General features: G+C 51.6%; 9 protein-coding genes across 9 annotated transcripts; 5 read left to right on the top strand and 4 right to left on the bottom strand.

Annotated features, from left to right (window-relative positions):
* Window positions 1-17: 17 nt before the first annotated feature.
* SAICODRAFT_170853 (putative eukaryotic translation initiation factor eIF-1) lies at window positions 18-591 on the top strand. The gene is made up of 3 exons (XM_019165749.1): window positions 18-66; window positions 119-224; window positions 278-591. Exons 2-3 carry the CDS (start codon window positions 146-148, stop codon window positions 523-525), a joined length of 327 nt encoding a protein of 108 aa, XP_019021697.1. The 5' UTR covers window positions 18-66; window positions 119-145; the 3' UTR covers window positions 526-591.
* A 4-nt stretch (window positions 592-595) lies between these two features.
* SAICODRAFT_31865 (uncharacterized protein) lies at window positions 596-1,395 on the bottom strand. The gene has a single exon (XM_019168035.1). The coding sequence runs from the start codon at window positions 1,333-1,335 to the stop codon at window positions 658-660; it is 678 nt and encodes a 225-aa protein (XP_019021696.1). The 5' UTR covers window positions 1,336-1,395; the 3' UTR covers window positions 596-657.
* A 522-nt stretch (window positions 1,396-1,917) lies between these two features.
* Window positions 1,918-3,351, bottom strand: SAICODRAFT_61361 (uncharacterized protein; the record flags this gene model as incomplete). Its single annotated transcript, XM_019169837.1, has 1 exon — window positions 1,918-3,351. A coding segment is annotated over one exon (1,434 nt), but the record flags the coding sequence as incomplete, so codon positions are not given.
* Window positions 3,352-3,747: 396 nt separating this feature from the next.
* On the top strand, window positions 3,748-6,465 carry SAICODRAFT_61528 (heat shock protein HSP98; the record flags this gene model as incomplete). Its single annotated transcript, XM_019169848.1, has 1 exon — window positions 3,748-6,465. One exon carries the CDS (start codon window positions 3,748-3,750, stop codon window positions 6,463-6,465), a length of 2,718 nt encoding a protein of 905 aa, XP_019021694.1.
* A 339-nt stretch (window positions 6,466-6,804) lies between these two features.
* SAICODRAFT_73357 (ANTH-domain-containing protein) lies at window positions 6,805-11,319 on the top strand (the record flags this gene model as incomplete). The annotated part of the gene is made up of 8 exons (XM_019170848.1): window positions 6,805-6,828; window positions 6,852-9,921; window positions 10,027-10,156; window positions 10,281-10,437; window positions 10,500-10,617; window positions 10,669-10,770; window positions 10,824-10,936; window positions 10,986-11,319. 8 exons carry the CDS (start codon window positions 6,805-6,807, stop codon window positions 11,277-11,279), a joined length of 4,008 nt encoding a protein of 1,335 aa, XP_019021693.1. The 3' UTR covers window positions 11,280-11,319.
* Window positions 11,320-11,337: 18 nt separating this feature from the next.
* SAICODRAFT_37117 (fumble) lies at window positions 11,338-12,815 on the bottom strand (the record flags this gene model as incomplete). The annotated part of the gene is made up of 5 exons (XM_019168547.1): window positions 11,338-11,623; window positions 11,674-12,139; window positions 12,194-12,524; window positions 12,581-12,699; window positions 12,761-12,815. 5 exons carry the CDS (start codon window positions 12,813-12,815, stop codon window positions 11,338-11,340), a joined length of 1,257 nt encoding a protein of 418 aa, XP_019021692.1.
* Window positions 12,816-12,832: 17 nt separating this feature from the next.
* Window positions 12,833-14,362, top strand: SAICODRAFT_73355 (SURF1-domain-containing protein). The gene is made up of 5 exons (XM_019170847.1): window positions 12,833-13,275; window positions 13,337-13,849; window positions 13,903-14,008; window positions 14,060-14,274; window positions 14,330-14,362. Exons 1-4 carry the CDS (start codon window positions 13,050-13,052, stop codon window positions 14,148-14,150), a joined length of 936 nt encoding a protein of 311 aa, XP_019021691.1. The 5' UTR covers window positions 12,833-13,049; the 3' UTR covers window positions 14,151-14,274; window positions 14,330-14,362.
* On the bottom strand, window positions 14,059-15,779 carry SAICODRAFT_31863 (uncharacterized protein). The gene is made up of 5 exons (XM_019168034.1): window positions 15,711-15,779; window positions 15,382-15,652; window positions 14,604-15,324; window positions 14,328-14,549; window positions 14,059-14,272 (listed from the first exon to the last, which is right to left on the bottom strand). The coding sequence occupies exons 1-5, from the start codon at window positions 15,741-15,743 to the stop codon at window positions 14,155-14,157; spliced, it is 1,365 nt and encodes a 454-aa protein (XP_019021690.1). The 5' UTR covers window positions 15,744-15,779; the 3' UTR covers window positions 14,059-14,154.
* A 123-nt stretch (window positions 15,780-15,902) lies between these two features.
* On the top strand, window positions 15,903-16,894 carry SAICODRAFT_170741 (uncharacterized protein). Its single transcript, XM_019165748.1, has 3 exons — window positions 15,903-16,172; window positions 16,229-16,327; window positions 16,386-16,894. The coding sequence occupies exons 1-3, from the start codon at window positions 15,960-15,962 to the stop codon at window positions 16,842-16,844; spliced, it is 771 nt and encodes a 256-aa protein (XP_019021689.1). The 5' UTR covers window positions 15,903-15,959; the 3' UTR covers window positions 16,845-16,894.
* Window positions 16,895-17,244: the final 350 nt, after the last annotated feature.

The raw sequence follows: 17,244 nt of genomic DNA, 5'->3' as shown, positions 1-17,244 counted from the left end.
CCCTACCTCCAAGACGCGCCGTAAGTGAAACCGAGCACCTCAACAAACACTTTTGTCAAAGAACGAGTAAGTTCTTCTCTTTGCGAAGAGTGAGGAGCAAGAGTTAACATCGGCGAAGCTTGCCGAGTACTGCATTCACCTTTTTATGTCCGAGATCACAAACTTCAACGCTGTCGACCCCTTCGCCGAGACTGGTGACGACGAGCAGCTTCAGAGCTATATCCGTTTGTCTCCCCCTCTCTCTTCCTATATCCATCTCCTAATTGTGCTTTCCCAGACATCCGTATCCAACAGCGCAACGGCCGCAAGACCCTCACCACCGTCCAGGGTCTCCCCACCGAATATGACCAGAAACGAATCCTAAAGGCATTGAAGAAAGACTTCGCTTGCAACGGATCTATCGTCAAGGATGAGGAGCACGGAGAGGTTATTCAGTTGCAGGGTGATCAGAGGGTTAAGGTTATGGAGTTTTTGACTGGGCAGTTGGGCTTGCAGAAGAAGAGCATTAAGATTCACGGTTTCTAAGCTGAAGGGTTTTCTATATTGCGTTTTCAATGTTTAATCTGGCTTTGTTCGCTTGTGGGAATGGGAGCAGAGAATGGCGGTGCGGGTTCGAGAATGAGTTTCGATTGGCGATAAACTACTTTTTCTGACATATCAGGCAAACGCCGTACTGCCCAGTCCCTCCAGAAGTTCCAAATTCGATGGCTCCTTTTCCGGCTTGCTCCAGTCTTCGGTGATATCTTCGCTGCTTTTGCGTGATTGTTGCCGGAAAGACGCCCGCCTAGATGTCATGTTGAGCTCCTCCGGCTCTGCTGAATCTGACTGGCCAGACTCGTATTCAGGTACGATAACTACCGCTCTCGTCGGTTCAGCATCTGTACTTCCAACGACATTGCTCTCTCCGTTGTCAACAGGGGCGGCAGGCACCGGCCTTCGACGTGGTGGTAAAGTAGGTACAGAAGCCGCCTTTGGCTGTCGAGGAGGAAGCTCAGGAGGACTACGCGCAACTGGCGCCGCTTCCTGAGGCGGGCTCCGACTGATAGGAATCTCCATGACAGACTTAGCCGGAGGCGTGCTCACAAATCTCTCCGCAAGAGCCGGTTCCGGAACGGCCATGTCTTGAGGGAGCGTCTCCACAATGGAATCACTAGACGAACGTACCAACGTAGCAGTAGTCGCGTTTGTTGCAGCTGTCGGAGGGAACGTCTGTACCTGACGAGGCATAACAGGCTCACACAACGTGACATCCGGCGCCGTCATACCAGCAGCCTTCGCCTGCTTAGCCGCTTTGCGTTTGGCGAGGTAATCCAGCGCGCCTTTCTTTCCCGACATCCATGCAGACGCGACATTACTGCTGATTGCAGCCGTCGTGGATTTAGTAGAAGATTGTTTCTCGCCATGAAGGGAGTTGCCCGTTGATTCGTCGCGAGAGGCTCTAGGTGCAGTCCGCGTTTGTGGAAATTCGGACACGAACTGTGCTTCCGGTGACGAGTTCTGCGACAACGCACGTGTTCCGCTGCGGAGCGACTCCGCACTCTTGCGTCCCACCGTACTAGGAGTTCCAGAGGCAGCAGAAGAACTGCTCATCCTGCGACGCAACGAGGGCTCGGCCGATCCAGAAACGCTCTGCGCTGATGTTCCCGCGACATCGATGAGCGTGGCTTCACTGATAGCGAGTCCCGACTCTCTTGACAGGGAGCGTGGCACGCCGGGGCGTGCAGTGGAACGCGAGCCTGATGATAGACTCGATGCGTCCGAAGCAATAGAAGATTCTTCTGATAGGGCTGCCATGACACCAGTCGACCCCAACGACCTCACCGGTGAATTTTCTTTCTTGGGGGTGAAGACAGCAACAGGGCTTTCGATGATAGAATCCAACGTCTCAACTGTCTCCATATCCACATTCTTCGTCAGCTCCACTGGGTCCACAGTAGGCACCGGCTGCTGAGGCTCCCAAATCCCACCCCGATAAACCTCCCCCGCAGTATTCAAAAAAGGCAAATCCTCCATATTCGGACTAACAATCGAATCCCTAACGACATCCCTAATCTTTCCCTCAATCCCCTTCAACACCCTCCCAAACGTAATCGCCCTCCCAAAGGTAATTGGCTCGACCAAGATATCGAGTGTCGGCATCTCCGTGAACCCGAACCAGATACGGTTGGATGGGGCGGGTTTGATGCGGAGTTGGAGGGTGCCGGAGAGGTTCTGGCAGACCACGGCAAGGGAGACGCGGCCTTCTTTGTTTTTGAAGGGGAGGGAGATTGTTGTGCCGAGGTCGACGCGGATTTTGCCTTTGTAGGAAAGGTGAAGGTCGATGAGGAGGTCGCCGTCGACCCCCATTTCTCGCAATCGAGGGTTGGAGATGTATGGGATTGCATCTCCAAGATGGACCTCGTTAATCGTGATGTTTGACATGAAGCTTGGCATTTGGACGCGTTTGATCTTCTTGACAATCTTGTTGACGACGAATTGTTCGAGCTGGGGTGTTTTGTATGTTGCCAAGAAGAGACGACCGATGATTGCGTTCAGCCACTTCGTATCGGAATATTTGTCGCCCGAATTAAGAGTTTGTTGGAGGGAGAAGAAGTGCTGCTTGTCGAAGAACTGAGCTCGCGCCGACACGTTTGGACTTGCGCGCAAAAGGGCATCGTACCAGTCTTCCTTGTCGGACATGTTGGAAATGTAGATGTAAATAGACGTTAACGGTGCCGTCGAAGAAGTAGAAGCATCGTCTGCTGAAGGCGCGTCACCAGTTTTCGTTAAGCAGATAGCCGTGCGCTTGGTGTAGATCTCACCCTCTAAGAGATCATTGGGGTATATCGATGGTATATAGTGTGACAATACAATTACATGCTGAAGACTGTCCTCATAGTCATACAAGAACAAATTCCCATGCTTCAGAACAGCGTAGTAATCGTTAGGCGTAGACCGTACCCGCTTTGCATTCGCACCTGGAGAACCGGGCGTAGATGGTTTCTGGGACATGAATCGCTTGGCGAATGTCGACAAGTAGCCCGAGCTTGGGACTGACTGGAATTTTCCTAGCGGTGCGGCGTGCTTCCCGCCGACTTGAAACTCCTTGGCGACACGGAGCCAGCCTGTCTTGTACACATCCACACCTTCAGCGGGCTTCTTGCCGCCGTCATCGCTCTCGTCTGCCGTCTCCTTCAAATCAAGATCGACATCTGATGGTACCGGGTGGTACTCAAGTGCAGCCTTCAATTGCTGAACGGGTGCAATTGGGGACAGAAAGTAGAAGGCGATCAACCCGCACACAACGACCAAAGGCAGGAATGTGATCCCGCCTAGGAGATAGACGACCAACAGAGTCTTAATGGTTGCCATCGTGATTCTTCAAATCCATGCGTCCACGTCGCTTTGAGCTGCTGAATGACGGTGACGTTGAGTGTATGCACCCCGCGTCCATTACCCTGCTTGTGCGCATGTGCACGTGCCTGGAGTTACTTGGCCATGGACGGGAGAGCCTGGACGGTTTACCAAGCTGAGTGAGGTCGGCCCTGCTGTCGCCTGGGTTGAGATGAGCTCGAGCTGGCATGAGCATTCATTCTGGCAAGAACTGGCGATCACTGGTGTTTTCTCGTCCCGCGCGCTTTCCAGGCTGAAGATTCTGGGTTTTACTAGAACACGCCGACCGTGCATAGCAAGCCACACCTTCTTTCCCAGAGCACCGCGTTATAAATAACCCTCGACCCGCCTTGCTCCTCCACCATACAAACAAACATGAGTCTGGAATTCACAGAAAAAGCAACGCAGGTTCTGAGTCTTGCTCAGGATCTCGTACGCAATTACAAACATGTTCATCTCGAACCAGTACATATCGCCGACGCATTGCTCTCGGAGGATTCACCCAACCCACTGCTAGCTACTATCATCGACAAGGCTGGTGGTGATGTACAGGCGTTTTCGAGGTATATCAAGAGACAATTGGTACGGAGGCCATCGCAGGATCCTCCACCGGAGACGCCATCGCTGTCACCGGGTGCTGCGAAGGTAATCAGATCAGCACAGGATCTCGCCAAGAAACAGAAAGACTCCTTCGTAGCTATCGACCATATGATTTCTGCGCTTTCCGAAGACGCTTCTATGAAGACGGCATTCTCAGAATGCGGGATCTCTGCGACTGCGATGGAACAGGCATTGCTTCAGGCACGAGGAAACAAGCGTGTAGAGAGCAAGTCCTTTGAGGAGGGATTTGAGGCGTTATCGAAGTACACCGCTGATCTGACCGAACAAGCTCGTGACGGTTCGATCGACCCCGTTATTGGGCGTGAAGATGAGATCAGACGCGTCATTCGAATCCTGAGTCGTCGTACGAAGAATAACCCTGTCTTGATCGGTGAACCCGGTGTCGGTAAGACCTCGATCGCGGAAGGATTGGCACAGCGTATCGTCAACGCTGACGTACCGGCCAACCTCGCTTCCTGCCGACTCCTCAGTCTCGACGTTGGAAGCTTGGTTGCTGGTACTAAATACCGTGGTGAATTCGAGGAGAGGATGAAGAGCGTCCTCAACGAGATCGAGGGCGCAAGTGAACAGATCATCCTCTTCGTTGATGAGATGCATCTCCTCATGGGTGCTGGAGGAAGCGGAGAGGGAGGCATGGACGCAGCAAACCTCCTTAAACCTATGCTTGCTCGTGGAAAGTTGCACTGTATCGGCGCGACCACCCTCGCCGAGTACAGAAAGTATATCGAGAAAGACGCAGCTTTCGAACGTCGTTTCCAACAGGTTCTTGTCAAGGAGCCTTCAGTTCCCGACACGCTTTCCATCCTGCGTGGGTTGAAGGAGAAGTATGAGGTGCATCATGGTGTTACGATTGCAGATGCTGCGTTGGTTGCTGCGGCGACTCTTGCGAGCAGGTATTTGACTTCAAGGAAGCTGCCTGACAGTGCTATTGATTTAGTTGATGAAGCTGCTGCTTCGGTCAGGGTTGAGAGGGAGAGTCAGCCTGAAGTCATCGATAACCTTGAGCGCCGTCTTAGGCGGCTGCAGGTTGAGATCCATGCTCTTGAGCGTGAATCTGATGCAGCCTCGAAGGAGCGTTTGAACGTTGCAAAGCAAGAAGCCGCAAACGTCGAAGAAGAGTTGAGGCCCTTGCGCGAAAAGTACGAGTTGGAGCGCAAGCGCGGTGACGAACTCCAAGAAGCCCGCAAAAAGCTCGACCAACTCAAAGCCAAAGCCGACGACGCCGAACGCAGACGCGACTTGCAAACTGCTGCCGATCTTCGTTACTACGGTATCCCCGACCTCCAACGCCACATCGAGAACCTCGAGGCGAAGAAAGCTGAGATGGAGGCTCAGGCAAAACCTGTACCTGGTTCGGAGCCGTTGTTGACGGATGTCGTGGGTCCGGATCAGATTAATGAAATTGTTGCGAGGTGGACGGGGATTCCGGTTACGAGGCTCAAGAGCACGGAGAAGGACAAGTTGTTGAATATGGAGCGTTTGCTTGCGAAACAGGTCGTTGGTCAGCGCGAGGCTATCACGGCTGTCTCGAATGCAATCAGGTTGAGTCGCTCTGGATTGTCGAATCCGAATCAGCCGATTGCGTCGTTCCTGTTCTGTGGTCCCTCGGGAACTGGAAAGACGTTGCTCACGAAGTCTTTGGCTGAGTTCTTGTTTGATGACGAGAAGTCTATGATTAGGATTGATTGTACGGAGTACATGGAGAAACACTCTGTGTCAAAGTTGATTGGAAGTCCGCCGGGGTATATTGGACATGATGAGGGAGGTCAGCTCACGGAGCAGTTACGTCGGAAGCCGTACTCTGTTATCTTGTTCGATGAGGTGGAGAAGGCGGATCCGTCTTTGTTGACGGTTCTTCTTCAGCTTCTTGATGATGGTCGAATTACGGACTCTAAGGGTACTGTCGTCGACGCAAGGAATGCATTGGTTATTCTGACCTCCAACCTCGGTGCGGAGTTCTTGACTGATGCGCACGCTACGCCTGATGGTAAGGTTGATGCACCTACGAGGGAAGCTGTCATGGGTGCTGTCCGCAGGTTCTTCAGGCCTGAGTTCATCAACCGTCTCTCTGCCATCGTCATGTTCAATAGACTCGCCAAGCGTGAGATCCGCAAGATCGTCGATATCCGCCTCCAGGACGTTCAGAAGCGTCTCGAGAGCAATAACAAGAACGTCCGTATCGAAGTCGATGACAAGGCTAAGGCATTTTTGGGAGAAGCTGGTTACTCGCCGGCATATGGTGCTAGGCCACTCAACCGTGTCATCCAGAATGAGGTCCTGAATAAGTTGGCTGTCATGCTTCTTCGTGGACAGATTCAGGATGGTGAGGTGGCGAATGTTACGTGTCCTGATGGACACCATATTGAGATTCTTCCGAACCATCAAGTTGGTGAGGAGGGAGTTACGGGGGATGAGGATGATGAGATGGATTATTCGGATGAGGATGAGATGGAGATGGAGCCGATGGATTAGGGGAATGGAGTAGTCGTTGAGCGCATAGTATAGATACCCTTTATTCTTAGCCATTCAGCTGGTCTTAGTAATGGAATTGTATTTTTCTGAACTTTGAAGTTCCACACTGTGTTCGGTTGATAAGTACGACGACGTTGCATGAGGTGCCTCTGACTGGCTAACCTTTGGGTGCGTCATCGTCGGCCCAAGCAAACGAGACGAAATCAATCGCAACCAACACTCCATTGAAACCCGTTCGGATCCATCCATTCACGTACGAATGTCCGTGTCGATTTCCCCTTGGTTTTCCGAGGCGTCGTACTGACAGTAATCATAGGGCTGATTACGGATCTTCGCGCAATGTCGACCACAGCAGGGCAGAAGGTGATCTGGTCATTAACATCAAGAAAGCAACAAACGCCGAGGAAACGGCACCGAAGCGCAAGCATGTGAGAAGCTGTATTGTGTATACGTGGGATCACCGCTCGTCGCAGTCGTTCTGGGCTGGACTCAAGGTGCAGCCGATTCTGGCTGACGAGATTCAGACTTTCAAGGCGTTGATTTGTGTGCACAAAGTGCTTCAGGAGGGACACCCGGTTACTTTGAGAGAAGCTCAGGCTCAGACTGGTTGGCTGGATACGTGTACGCGATCAGTGGTGGGAGAGGGTCCTCGTGGCTACGGACCTTTGATCCGTGCCTATGTCGACTTCCTTCTCGCTAAGCTTCAGTTCCACCGACACCACCCCGACTTCAATGGGACGTTCGAGTATGAGGAATATATCGCCCTCAAGATGATCAACGACCCGAACGAGGGATATGAGACGATCACCGACCTGATGACTTTGCAGGATAGAATTGAGGCTTTTCAGAAGCTCATCTTTGCTCACTTTAGGTCCGGATCTAGCAACGAATGCAGAATCTCCGCCTTGGTTCCTCTAGTTGTCGAGAGTTACGGTATCTACAAGTTCATTACCAGCATGCTTCGTGCCATGCACGCCAACACCGACTCCAGTGAGGCCTTGGAGCCTTTGCGATCCAGATACAATGCCCAGCACTACCGCCTCCTCAAGTTCTACTACGAGTGCTCCAACCTCAAGTACCTGACCGGATTGATCGCCGTACCGAAGTTGCCTCAGGACCCACCAAGCCTTATCGGCGACGATTCCGCTCCTTCGCTGCCAAAGCGTCCCGTTCAGGAAGCTCCTCGCGAACCCTCTCCTCCAGCACGAGCTGCGCAAACAGACGCTGAGCCGATACCCGACTTCTGGACCAACCAACAGCTTCAACAACAGAGAGAGTACGAGGAGGAGCAGCAACGATTGCAGCAAGAACGTGAGGCCGACATTCAGAGACAGCAGATGATGGCTTTGCAGCAACAACGTGACTTCGAGGAGCAGCAACGATTGCTTGCGGAACAGCAGAGGATGGCACAGGAGCAGTTGATGCGGGATCAGTATCAGCAGCAGGCTCAGGGTCGGTTGGCGGAGCTGGAGAGAGAAATACTCAATATGCGGGGTCAGTTTGAGCGTGATCAGTTGATGTTGGAGCAGTATGACAGACGTGTGAAAGCTCTTGAGCTGGATTTGCAGCAGGTGAATGCCAACGCTTCGCAACAACTGCACTCTAAGGACGAACTCATCGCGGCTCTTCAAGAGCAACTTGCCACCTGGCGAAACAAGTACGAATCTCTCGCAAAGCTTTACTCCCAACTACGCCAGGAGCATCTTGATCTCCTCGCCAAGTACAAGTCAATGCAGCTCAAGGCAGCCTCTGCTCAGGAAGCCATTGACAAGAAGGAGAGAATTGAGAGGGAGATGAAGGCGAAGAACTTGGAGTTGGCTGACATGATCCGTGAACGTGATCGCGCCCGTTATGATCTTGACAAGTTGAAGGGTGGGCAAAGAGAAGAGGTCGAGAAGCTGAAGCGCGAGCTTCGGTTTGCTGAGGAACGTGCGGAGGCGGCTGAGAAGACGAAGAGCTCGGAGGTTACTACCATGTTGTCGAAGTACAATCGGGAGATGGCCGAGCTTGAGAGCTCTCTGCGGGCGAAACAAACCGCACTCGATGAAATGTCAGCAAGATTGCGTCAGAGTGTGGATGAGAACGATCGCGCCTTGCGTGAGAAAGATGAGGAGCTCGAGATCTACAAGGCTGGAATGGATTCTACTCTTCTTCAGCTCAACGAGCTTCAGCTGAATCACGCTGAGGGCGACAAGGCTTTGGACTCTCAGATTGATAACGTCCTTTTGGATCACCTGAGAAAGTTGAACGACATTATCGATGCTGTCCTCCAGAGCGCAGTGCAGAGAATCGACGACTCCTTGTACGAGCTTGACTCCCCAATGCAGGCGGGCAACCAGAACTCTACCCCGGAATACTTGCTTTCCATGATCGAAAAGTGCAGTTCCAGTGCAACTGAGTTCGCCACTGCGTTCAACAACTTCATTGCTGATGGACCTAATGGAAGCCATGCGGAGATCATCAGGACTGCTAATGTTTACTCAAGCGCTGTCGCTGACGTCTTGACGAACGCGAAGGGTATCATCCGTTTAGTGTCTGATGAGAAGAAGGAGGAAGCTGTTATTGGTGCTGCGCGAGACTCCGCTGTTAAGTCGCAGCGCTTCTTTACGGCACTCGCCTCATACCGCCTGACCGGTGTTTCGCCCGATCAGAAGACTGAAATTGTCATCATCAACAACCTGGAGGCGCAGAAGGCTTTGCAGAAGTTGTCCAAGCTCACGGAGACCATTGCCCCCAAGAACGCCGTGGACTTTGGTGCGAAGGGTGATCTCGGTGATCTTGTCGACCGTGAGTTGAACGAGGCCGCGAATGTCATCGAGAGGGCTACTGCAAGGTTGCAGGCACTCTTGGCAAAGCCAAAGGACCCGCGATTCTCGTCGTCAGAGTTGCAGGTGCACGAGACCTTGCTTGGATCCGCTATGGCAATTACGAACGCCATCGCACTTCTCATCAAGGCTGCTACGGAGTCGCAGCGTGAGATCGTCGCCGAGGGACGTGGTAGCAGTTCTAAGGCTGCTTTCTATAAGCGGAACAACCGCTGGACTGAAGGCCTTATTTCTGCCGCCAAGGCCGTTGCTGCTTCGACCAACATCTTGATTGAAACTGCCGATGGTGTTATCAGCGGTCGTAACAGCCCAGAACAGCTCATTGTTGCCTCCAATGAGGTGGCTGCTGCAACTGCTCAGCTTGTGGCCGCATCTCGTGTCAAGGCTTCCTTCATGTCTAAAACTCAGGAACGTCTTGAGAATGCCGCCAAGGCTGTAACGAATGCTTGCAAGGCTTTGGTGAGGCAAGTCAAGGAGATCGCGGCTTCTCGATTCCAGGACCAGGATGACGGTGTTAACTACGGAGCAATGGCACCGCACGAGTTCAAGGTGCGTGAGATGGAGCAGCAGGTCGAGATCTTGAAGCTTGAGAATGAGTTGACTCACGCAAGACGCCGGTTGGGAGAGATGCGTAAGATCTCGTATCAGGAGGAGTAGTTCGGTGACGTGTGAGTTTGAAGAGGAAGTAGCTTATACTTAAAATACAATCCGCCCGTTTAGTGACAATTGCGAGTAGTATTGGTTGGTGCTCCTAACCGCAAGAAAGGCTTTGATTTGGGTTTCCCTGGCGACCCGGGCGCTTTGCTGGGAGCACCTCGCCTGTGCAAGCTCATGCAGCAACAATCACAGAACCAAAACAAACGCCGGTGAAGTGCTACACCAGGACAACAAGAACACAGACAATGAGCATGGCCATGGACGAATACTTGAAGTAAATGAATGCTGTCTTTTATTATGGGTTACGAAATACTGACGCGATTTCCGTCGTAGGACACTCGGAGAGCACCGAAATGCTTTGGATCAACTGAGCATCAACTGTCAACTTCACGACTATCTTCATCGCGCATTCGGTACCGAAGGTCCTGCCGATGCGTCAGACACTGGACCAAACCCTTTTGCTTTGGATGCCGACTTGAAGCATTTCAAGGTAAGCCCTCTGTCGCTCTACGCTCTTGTCTGGCTAAAGTGTATGCTAACGTCTCTCGATAGGAACTCTTCTCCAAACTGAAGTTTAGCTACCTGGAACAAGAAACAAAGGAGAAATATCTCCATGCCATCCTAGATGATCCTCCATTGGTGGTTGAGTCCAGGCATAACGTCGAGATTGGTATGTCCGCACCTCTGTCATTCAGTTTGACACGCTCACACATCTCAACAGAGCAGGCAAACCTTGTCCACAAACAGAGACTGAAGGAGCGCAAACGTGAGCTTGAAGCGATCCAAAGTCAGTTGATAGCAGTCTGTGAACGCGCCTGTGATGGTAAGGGGATCAAAGAAGTAGGATGTTAGTACGATTGCTGATGTCGACCGCAGACCGCAAAGCCCTCTCCGCCGACATGTCTGAGGCAGAAGAATTACTGCGGGACCTCACAGCCATGGAGGAAGAGCTTGCTCAGATCTCGAACGAGGAAGACATAACGGAGCAGGTATGTATACGAGCATTTTGTCGGTTACCAGTTCCTAACATCGTTGCAGAACCTGCCGCTCCCAGATTCTATGGCCATCCTTGAGTCGAGGGAGAAGGACAACGAAGAGTTGCTGTCATTGGTCACTCAGTTGAATGAAGCGAAGGAGACGAGTTCTGCGCAACACGAAGATGCGGTAGAGGAATTGGCAAAGCTGCAGAAGATCGTCGAGACCCAGGAAGCACGTGCGAAAAGCGCACTGCTCAGCAACGTCGAGGAGTCGTGTAACAAAGAAGGGGTTGGTAAGTGGTACAGAGCGGTCATTGAGATACAGTCGGAGCTCGGCGCAGCAAGTCAGGCGTGATGGTTTATCAGTAATATTGAGCACGTAAACTTTCTCAAAGTCCATCGCGAAAGCTCCCTCATTCCTTCCTAGTAGCTTGGAATATCCGCTGTCCCCCGTCTTCGCCAAAACTCTTCCGTCTACCCCAATTTCTTGGCTGATGTCTTAAGAATGCACCCACGGCACCCAGGTATCCCTCGTGTCGCAAGAAATACGCCCGCTTCGAACCTTGTGACCAAAATCGAATTGCGTAAGAGAGTGTGTTCATAGTCGCTGTATGTCCGCGAATAAATGAGCCTCCAAAATAGATGTTGTGGATATCGTGCTTCGTTGCCTGTAGATATGCGATCTGACCGATATTGTTACTGTATGCATGTCAGTCCGTGTATAATACAATCGAAAACACAATGCATACCTGATAGCGAAAAGCAAACTCTTGCTGATATCCTCTGGCTTGAACTCCGGCTTTCCAGTACCATTCGAAGCACTCATGTTCTTCTTAAACACTTTCCCGAACGTACTCGCTATCGTCGTCGATTTGAGTCCGATACGCCCGTAATCAGTCCCGTAGATATCGCCCACGAGCATGTCAACAGCGGTGTTGTCTCCTTTCTGGGACATCTCCAGCATATCGTCGAATGACTTGGCGCCTGTCAGTAGAGATAGAAGACCCCATAGGGTACCGCCTCCTAGTGATGATCCACCTATTCTTTCGAATTCATTCGCGCCGGGGCCGGAAACTTTGATCATGCTGACGCCTGACCCGATGTTGACTAACAGATAGGGATAAATGTCTTCCCGCGGTTCTTCGAATGCCATGGGGTTTTCTTCGCTGTAGGTGAATACCTCGTCCGGAATCTCCGTAATGAAGAAGTCAAGTCCTGTAGGATCGCTGTCAGACGAAGCATTGAAGTTTCAACCAACACTAATCCTACCTGATATCAGACACTCCATCTCATCCTCCCTCACGATCTCACAACCAAGCTCACTCTTCAGCCGATCGTAAAACAGATATGCCCCACCTCCCGTCGCCATCACACACATCTCATCCTGCCCCGCCGATCCACGGCCCCCTCGTGTCTTTTTTCCAGTTCCGGTATTTCTAGGTTGTTGTTGCTGTTCTCTTCTGCTATCCACTAGTTGTTTCAGGAAAGCGATACAATCCTCGATATCGTCCGTTTCGAATTTGGTGAAGTTTAGGCGACCGCCGAGGCCGTCTTCTGGTGCGCGGTTAAAGAATACGACTTTTGCCAGCGTACCTCCGATCTGTGTTCATGCAATCAGCCCGTGACTTTCGATCTGTTCGGAAAGGAGATGCGCACATCGACTGCGATATGGGACACTTGCTTCGTGTGGTTGGGTAACCGGATATCTCGGTTTCCGGCATCGTCATCCTCAGAAGCCGAATCGACAATCTTTGCGCCCGAGACGTTTATGCGAACTACATCCCTTTCCCATTAGTATCTGTCACCCGACATAGAAAGGAGAGATCAGCGACAAACCTGCACTCGGCCTCGGCGGGCTCGGTAATGGAGTGCCAGGTTTCGGCGGAACCATGGGTTAATAATCAGGAACTTTGGGTGTCGGAGTCGGCTAAGGCACTGGTGTTTGGTAAGAGGGCCAGGGAAGGGTGTTCGTCTTATATGAGGTGTTGGGGTATTTCGCGAGGACTTTTGGAGGTCGAGCATGCGATGCGGGGTACCGGTACAGCACCGGTACTCCCTGCGTGCTTGGAGGAAATACACCTGATTGATTATTAACAACTCTCGTCCAGCACCGCATCGCCACAAGATGTTCAACAGGACATGCTTACGACCAAGTGCCAGCTCTAGGCTGATCCAGTCCTGGGCACCCACGCAAAACACCACCATACTCGCCCGATGCCTGTCATATACCCCGCCACGCTTCAATGCAAACGCAGACTCGGCGGGATTCGAGCAAAAGGAGGATAAATTCGCGTTCGCTAGAAGGGGTGTCAAGGCGAAGGGCCGGTCAAAGCTGTTCGGTTTCATCATTGGTAAGAAGTCTCGTACGCAGCGTGGGGCTGGTAAAAAGGCGCTGATCGTGTGTTTTTACAGCTATGGTCCCCGTAACCGGATTCGTACTCGGAACATGGCAAGTCTACAGGCGAAACTGGAAACTCGAACTCATCGAGAAATATGAAGCACATCTCGATTTGCCACCCGCAATCCTTCCCCCGAACCTCGATGCTACGAAGGCTGAGGAGTTTGATCACCGTAGAATCCTCATGAAGGGCCAGTTCCTCCATGACCAGGAAATGCTCATTGGTCCACGTCAGTGGAACGGGGAGACTGGGTTCCATGTCATCACGCCATTCCAACGAGATGATGGTACCCGTGTTCTCGTTAACAGAGGCTGGATCCCGCGTGCGAGAGGGGATAAGAGTACGAGGCCGAAGGGATTGGTGGGTGGGGAGGTGGTTATCGAGGGTCTTGTAAGGCCGCCGCCGGGCAAGGGGTATTTCCAGCATGAGAATGAGCCTAATAGGGGGTTGTTTTACTATTTGAATCTTGAGGAGATGGGAGGAATGGTGGGTGCGGATCAGGGCTTCTTCGTTGAGGAGATCTTTGGTATGTGAAGGTCGGAAAAGACGCACTTGTTGTGATACTAACGACTTTCACAGACCCTAACCGCAGTTGGTCAGACAAGTTCATCGTTGATGGCAAGCCTATCGGCCGTGTTCCTCAGGTCAACCTCAAAAACAACCACATGCAGTACATTATCACTTGGTAAGCAAAACTCCTGTCCTTCGATTGTCTCAATCCTAACTCCTTGCCTAGGTACTCGTTGGGTGTGATCACCTCCTTCATGCTCTTCCGCCTCATGCGTCAACCAGCAAATCGTGTGAAGATGCGTGTGAAGGCTGCTTGAGAGTCTAGGACCTTTTGTTGGATTTGCTTCGCGTCTGTGCATGGATCTCATCTGCAAGTTCACGTGGCAGATGTCGTTGTGCGAGAGTACTGAGCGTAGTTTTGCTTCCTACCAAACGCTGCCTGTGAGGGTGGGTGTAAGCTTCGTACGGTAAAGTCAATAAGATATGCAAATTACCTCCTCATGAGTTGCCATATATCGACATCCTCGATAGTCTTCCGTCCCGCATGTGTGGCATATGTTGCTGCATCTTCACTTGCTTGCTCGAAGAATGCGTGTGAAGCCTCTGTGATTGCATCGAGTGCGTCGACTGATATTGGTATCGCACAGTACTTAGTGCAGAGTTTCTTTACTACAGACCGTGGGAGTGCGGATACTAATGTGCCTCTCTTGGTGTATCTAGTGGATGGAAGTTAGCCGTGCTCCCTAGCGTGTGTGGTGATAGAGCCATACCTCTTGGGAACCATTTTGTTCTTCCTTGCCGTTCTTGCAGGTTTGTTGGTGGTGTTATGAGTGACAGGCCCCGACACCTGTGCCCAAGATAATGCTCCCTGGTCCAGGTCATCCTCACTCTCAGACTGTCTAGCACCATCCAGTCCCTCGATATTTTCTCGTGTTCTTAGAAATGCTGCTCGAAGGTCCAAAGTGTCCTGTTCCGGATTGATCGTATGTCTCCGCTCTTCCTCCATCTCAACCATATCGTCCTCCATGTTCTCAAGGTCGTAGAGTTGGTTCCCTACAAAGCTCCCATCACCTATGGAGTAGTCTCCAGCATCAATGAATGCGGCTAAGCTGTCGTCTCCAAAGGCCATACTCGATCGCAGGTTACTTTGTCTGCGACCGGCTTCGACGGACATCACCGTGTGCATGGTCGTATCGCCTCCTTCCGTGTACCCACCAACCTCGCCTTCTCGGGGAGATTTGAGAGCAGCCAAGGAGTCCAGCCTGACGTCATTCGCAGGTGATTGCGGTGACCTTTTGTCCGCTACGAGCGGCGAGGGGTCTGGAAGAGCAGCAGGACCGGTATCTTTCCGGATGGGGATAGAATATCGTCGAGGCTCTATGACTTGGATTGACGTGTTTGCACGATTGATAGAAGCTGTCGGTTGATTGGGAGTTTCATTGGCCTTTACAAGCGGCCCAGCAGGTGTAGGAGCCATATGGCGTTGAAGGGCTAAACCGGTGAAATGCGATTAGCAGAACTCCCACAATGGCTTTAAGGGTTACGCACCTTTAGACAGCGCTCGTAAGTCATCCCGAGGAGTATACGTCGCGACACCTCTCAACTTTCCGCTTCTCCGTCGGCCAGGCGTGGCACGCTGTTGCAAAGCACGGACTGTGTGTGGTGTAGGTGCGCCATCTCGGGGTCGCCGAGGTGTCTGTTGTAGGGTTCCTAAACGCGCAGCTGAGGTTGGTAACTCGGATATAACGCGACGTGGAGTTTGCAAGGCTGTCAATCGTCGCGCGGTCGCGGGTGTCCGTGTAGTGTTTTCGTTGTTGGCCTACCCAAAGAGCATCAGCAAACGCGTCCGTCTCCGATCTTTCACATATTGCGCATACAGTGGTAGCAGTGCGCCGTATGGGAGTGTCCATGTCGATGGTTGAATGCTGAGGTTTGGCGGTTTGTTTACTCTTCGAACGCGTCGGGACTGCTTATGAGGCCTCCCTGCATGGCCCCAGCGATACTTACAGCTGGTTGCAAAATGCTTGTCGCAACCTGCAGGTAGCTGCACATGCTCCGTAAAGGCTCATCGTAAAACCAACAGAACAACTCCATTGAAGGCCTAGGAAGGTCGCAAACGGTTTGAAATGCTCGGTGAGATATGCGACAATAACACACGGTCCATAGTTATCGAGAACTACATCGAGGGCTATGATGTTCACCAACTCAGTGAGATCATCAACCGATCGGTACGAACCATTTACAGGATTGTCAAGAGATTCGAGGAGGAAGGCACCCATGAGCGCCTCCCTACCACCCACTGTGGTAGGACGCCTCAGATTGACTCCCGCATAGGCATGGTAAGTGACCTGCCCCATCGAGGACCTTGGCTGAAACGCTGGGCATGGCATGACAGCATATCAAGGCCCTGTATGATCTGAACCCTACCCTATACCAGGATGATTGCGCAGAGTTTATGAACCAGGAATTTGCCACTTCACTATCGAAGTACCATGTCTGTCCATACCTCAAAAAGATTGGATATACTCGAAAGACTCTTACGCTAAGGGCAGCAGAACGGAACGGCAGTTTACGTGCGCAACACGCCATATCAATGGTTGAATACAGTCAAGAACAACTGGTCTTTCTCGATGAGTCTGCTGTCGATGAGAGGACTGCTACCCGGAAATTTGAATATGCGCCAGTCGGTACTAGGGCGATTGAGGAGAGACCGTTTGCTCGAACCAAACGTTGGAGCGTATTGCCTGGACTTACCTCGACAGGGCTGCATGCTTTATCGGTCGTTCAGGGATCCTTCAATACTGATCGATTTGTCGAATTCGTCGAACATGAACTGCTACCAATTCTCAACCCCTACCCTGGTCCGAACAGCGTGGTTGTCCTTGACAACTGCCGTATCCATCATGACGAAAGGGTATATGAACTCATTGTTCAGCGCGCTGGATGTCGAATCCATTTTTTGCCGCCTTACTCACCAGACCTCAATCCAATCGAGCTCTGCTTCAGTATGATGAAGGCCTGGATGAAGCGCAACAATAAGCATGAGTTAGTTCGATCAGACCCTGAGGGTTACATACGCTGCGCAATCGACTCAATCAATGAGCACCCTGACAAGATCCGCAACTTGCATATGAACTGCGGTTATGCATTGTCAGATGCAGAGTTACGTCGGTATGTCGATTATAACAACCAGGTCACTATTGATGCTAGGGCATCTATGTAGTCACTTTTTTCTAGCTTGTATGAGTAGGTTTTCGATCGAAGCAATACATTCGTTTATTTTCAGTAACCTGCCATTCTCACGGGCAGATTCCCTCACAAAATGGCTGTACATATGCCCAAATGCAATGCATGAAGACGTGGTTTTCAGGAACCACGACTCTAGTTGCAGCAAATTGCATACTACTTGAC

The sequence above is a fragment of the Saitoella complicata genome, assembly GCF_001661265.1.
Source record: "Saitoella complicata NRRL Y-17804 unplaced genomic scaffold SAICOscaffold_25, whole genome shotgun sequence".
Classification (NCBI taxonomy): Eukaryota; Fungi; Ascomycota; class Saitoellomycetes; order Saitoellales; family Saitoellaceae; genus Saitoella; species Saitoella complicata.
Note: the sequence above shows the minus strand (reverse complement) of the source record. Positions and strands in the feature narration are given on the sequence as shown.

Excerpts from the sequence above, each read along its gene's own strand:
- SAICODRAFT_170853 (XM_019165749.1), top strand. The coding sequence starts at position 146 with ATGTCCGAGATCACAAACTTCAACGCTGTCGACCCCTTCGCCGAGACT. Across the intron at positions 225-277 it reads GCAGCTTCAGAGCTATATCC|ACATCCGTATCCAACAGCGC; the intron begins GTTTGTCTCCCC and ends GTGCTTTCCCAG.
- SAICODRAFT_31865 (XM_019168035.1), bottom strand. The coding sequence starts at position 1,335 with ATGTCGGGAAAGAAAGGCGCGCTGGATTACCTCGCCAAACGCAAAGCG.
- SAICODRAFT_73355 (XM_019170847.1), top strand. The coding sequence starts at position 13,050 with ATGTTCAACAGGACATGCTTACGACCAAGTGCCAGCTCTAGGCTGATC. Across the intron at positions 13,276-13,336 it reads GCTGTTCGGTTTCATCATTG|CTATGGTCCCCGTAACCGGA; the intron begins GTAAGAAGTCTC and ends GTGTTTTTACAG. Across the intron at positions 13,850-13,902 it reads CTTCGTTGAGGAGATCTTTG|ACCCTAACCGCAGTTGGTCA; the intron begins GTATGTGAAGGT and ends CGACTTTCACAG.
- SAICODRAFT_31863 (XM_019168034.1), bottom strand. The coding sequence starts at position 15,743 with ATGGACACTCCCATACGGCGCACTGCTACCACT. Across the intron at positions 15,325-15,381 it reads CTTACGAGCGCTGTCTAAAG|CCCTTCAACGCCATATGGCT; the intron begins GTGCGTAACCCT and ends TCACCGGTTTAG. Across the intron at positions 14,550-14,603 it reads AACAAAATGGTTCCCAAGAG|ATACACCAAGAGAGGCACAT; the intron begins GTATGGCTCTAT and ends TCCATCCACTAG.
- SAICODRAFT_170741 (XM_019165748.1), top strand. The coding sequence starts at position 15,960 with ATGCTCGGTGAGATATGCGACAATAACACACGGTCCATAGTTATCGAG. Across the intron at positions 16,173-16,228 it reads TTGACTCCCGCATAGGCATG|CATATCAAGGCCCTGTATGA; the intron begins GTAAGTGACCTG and ends ATGGCATGACAG. Across the intron at positions 16,328-16,385 it reads CTTCACTATCGAAGTACCAT|CAGAACGGAACGGCAGTTTA; the intron begins GTCTGTCCATAC and ends CGCTAAGGGCAG.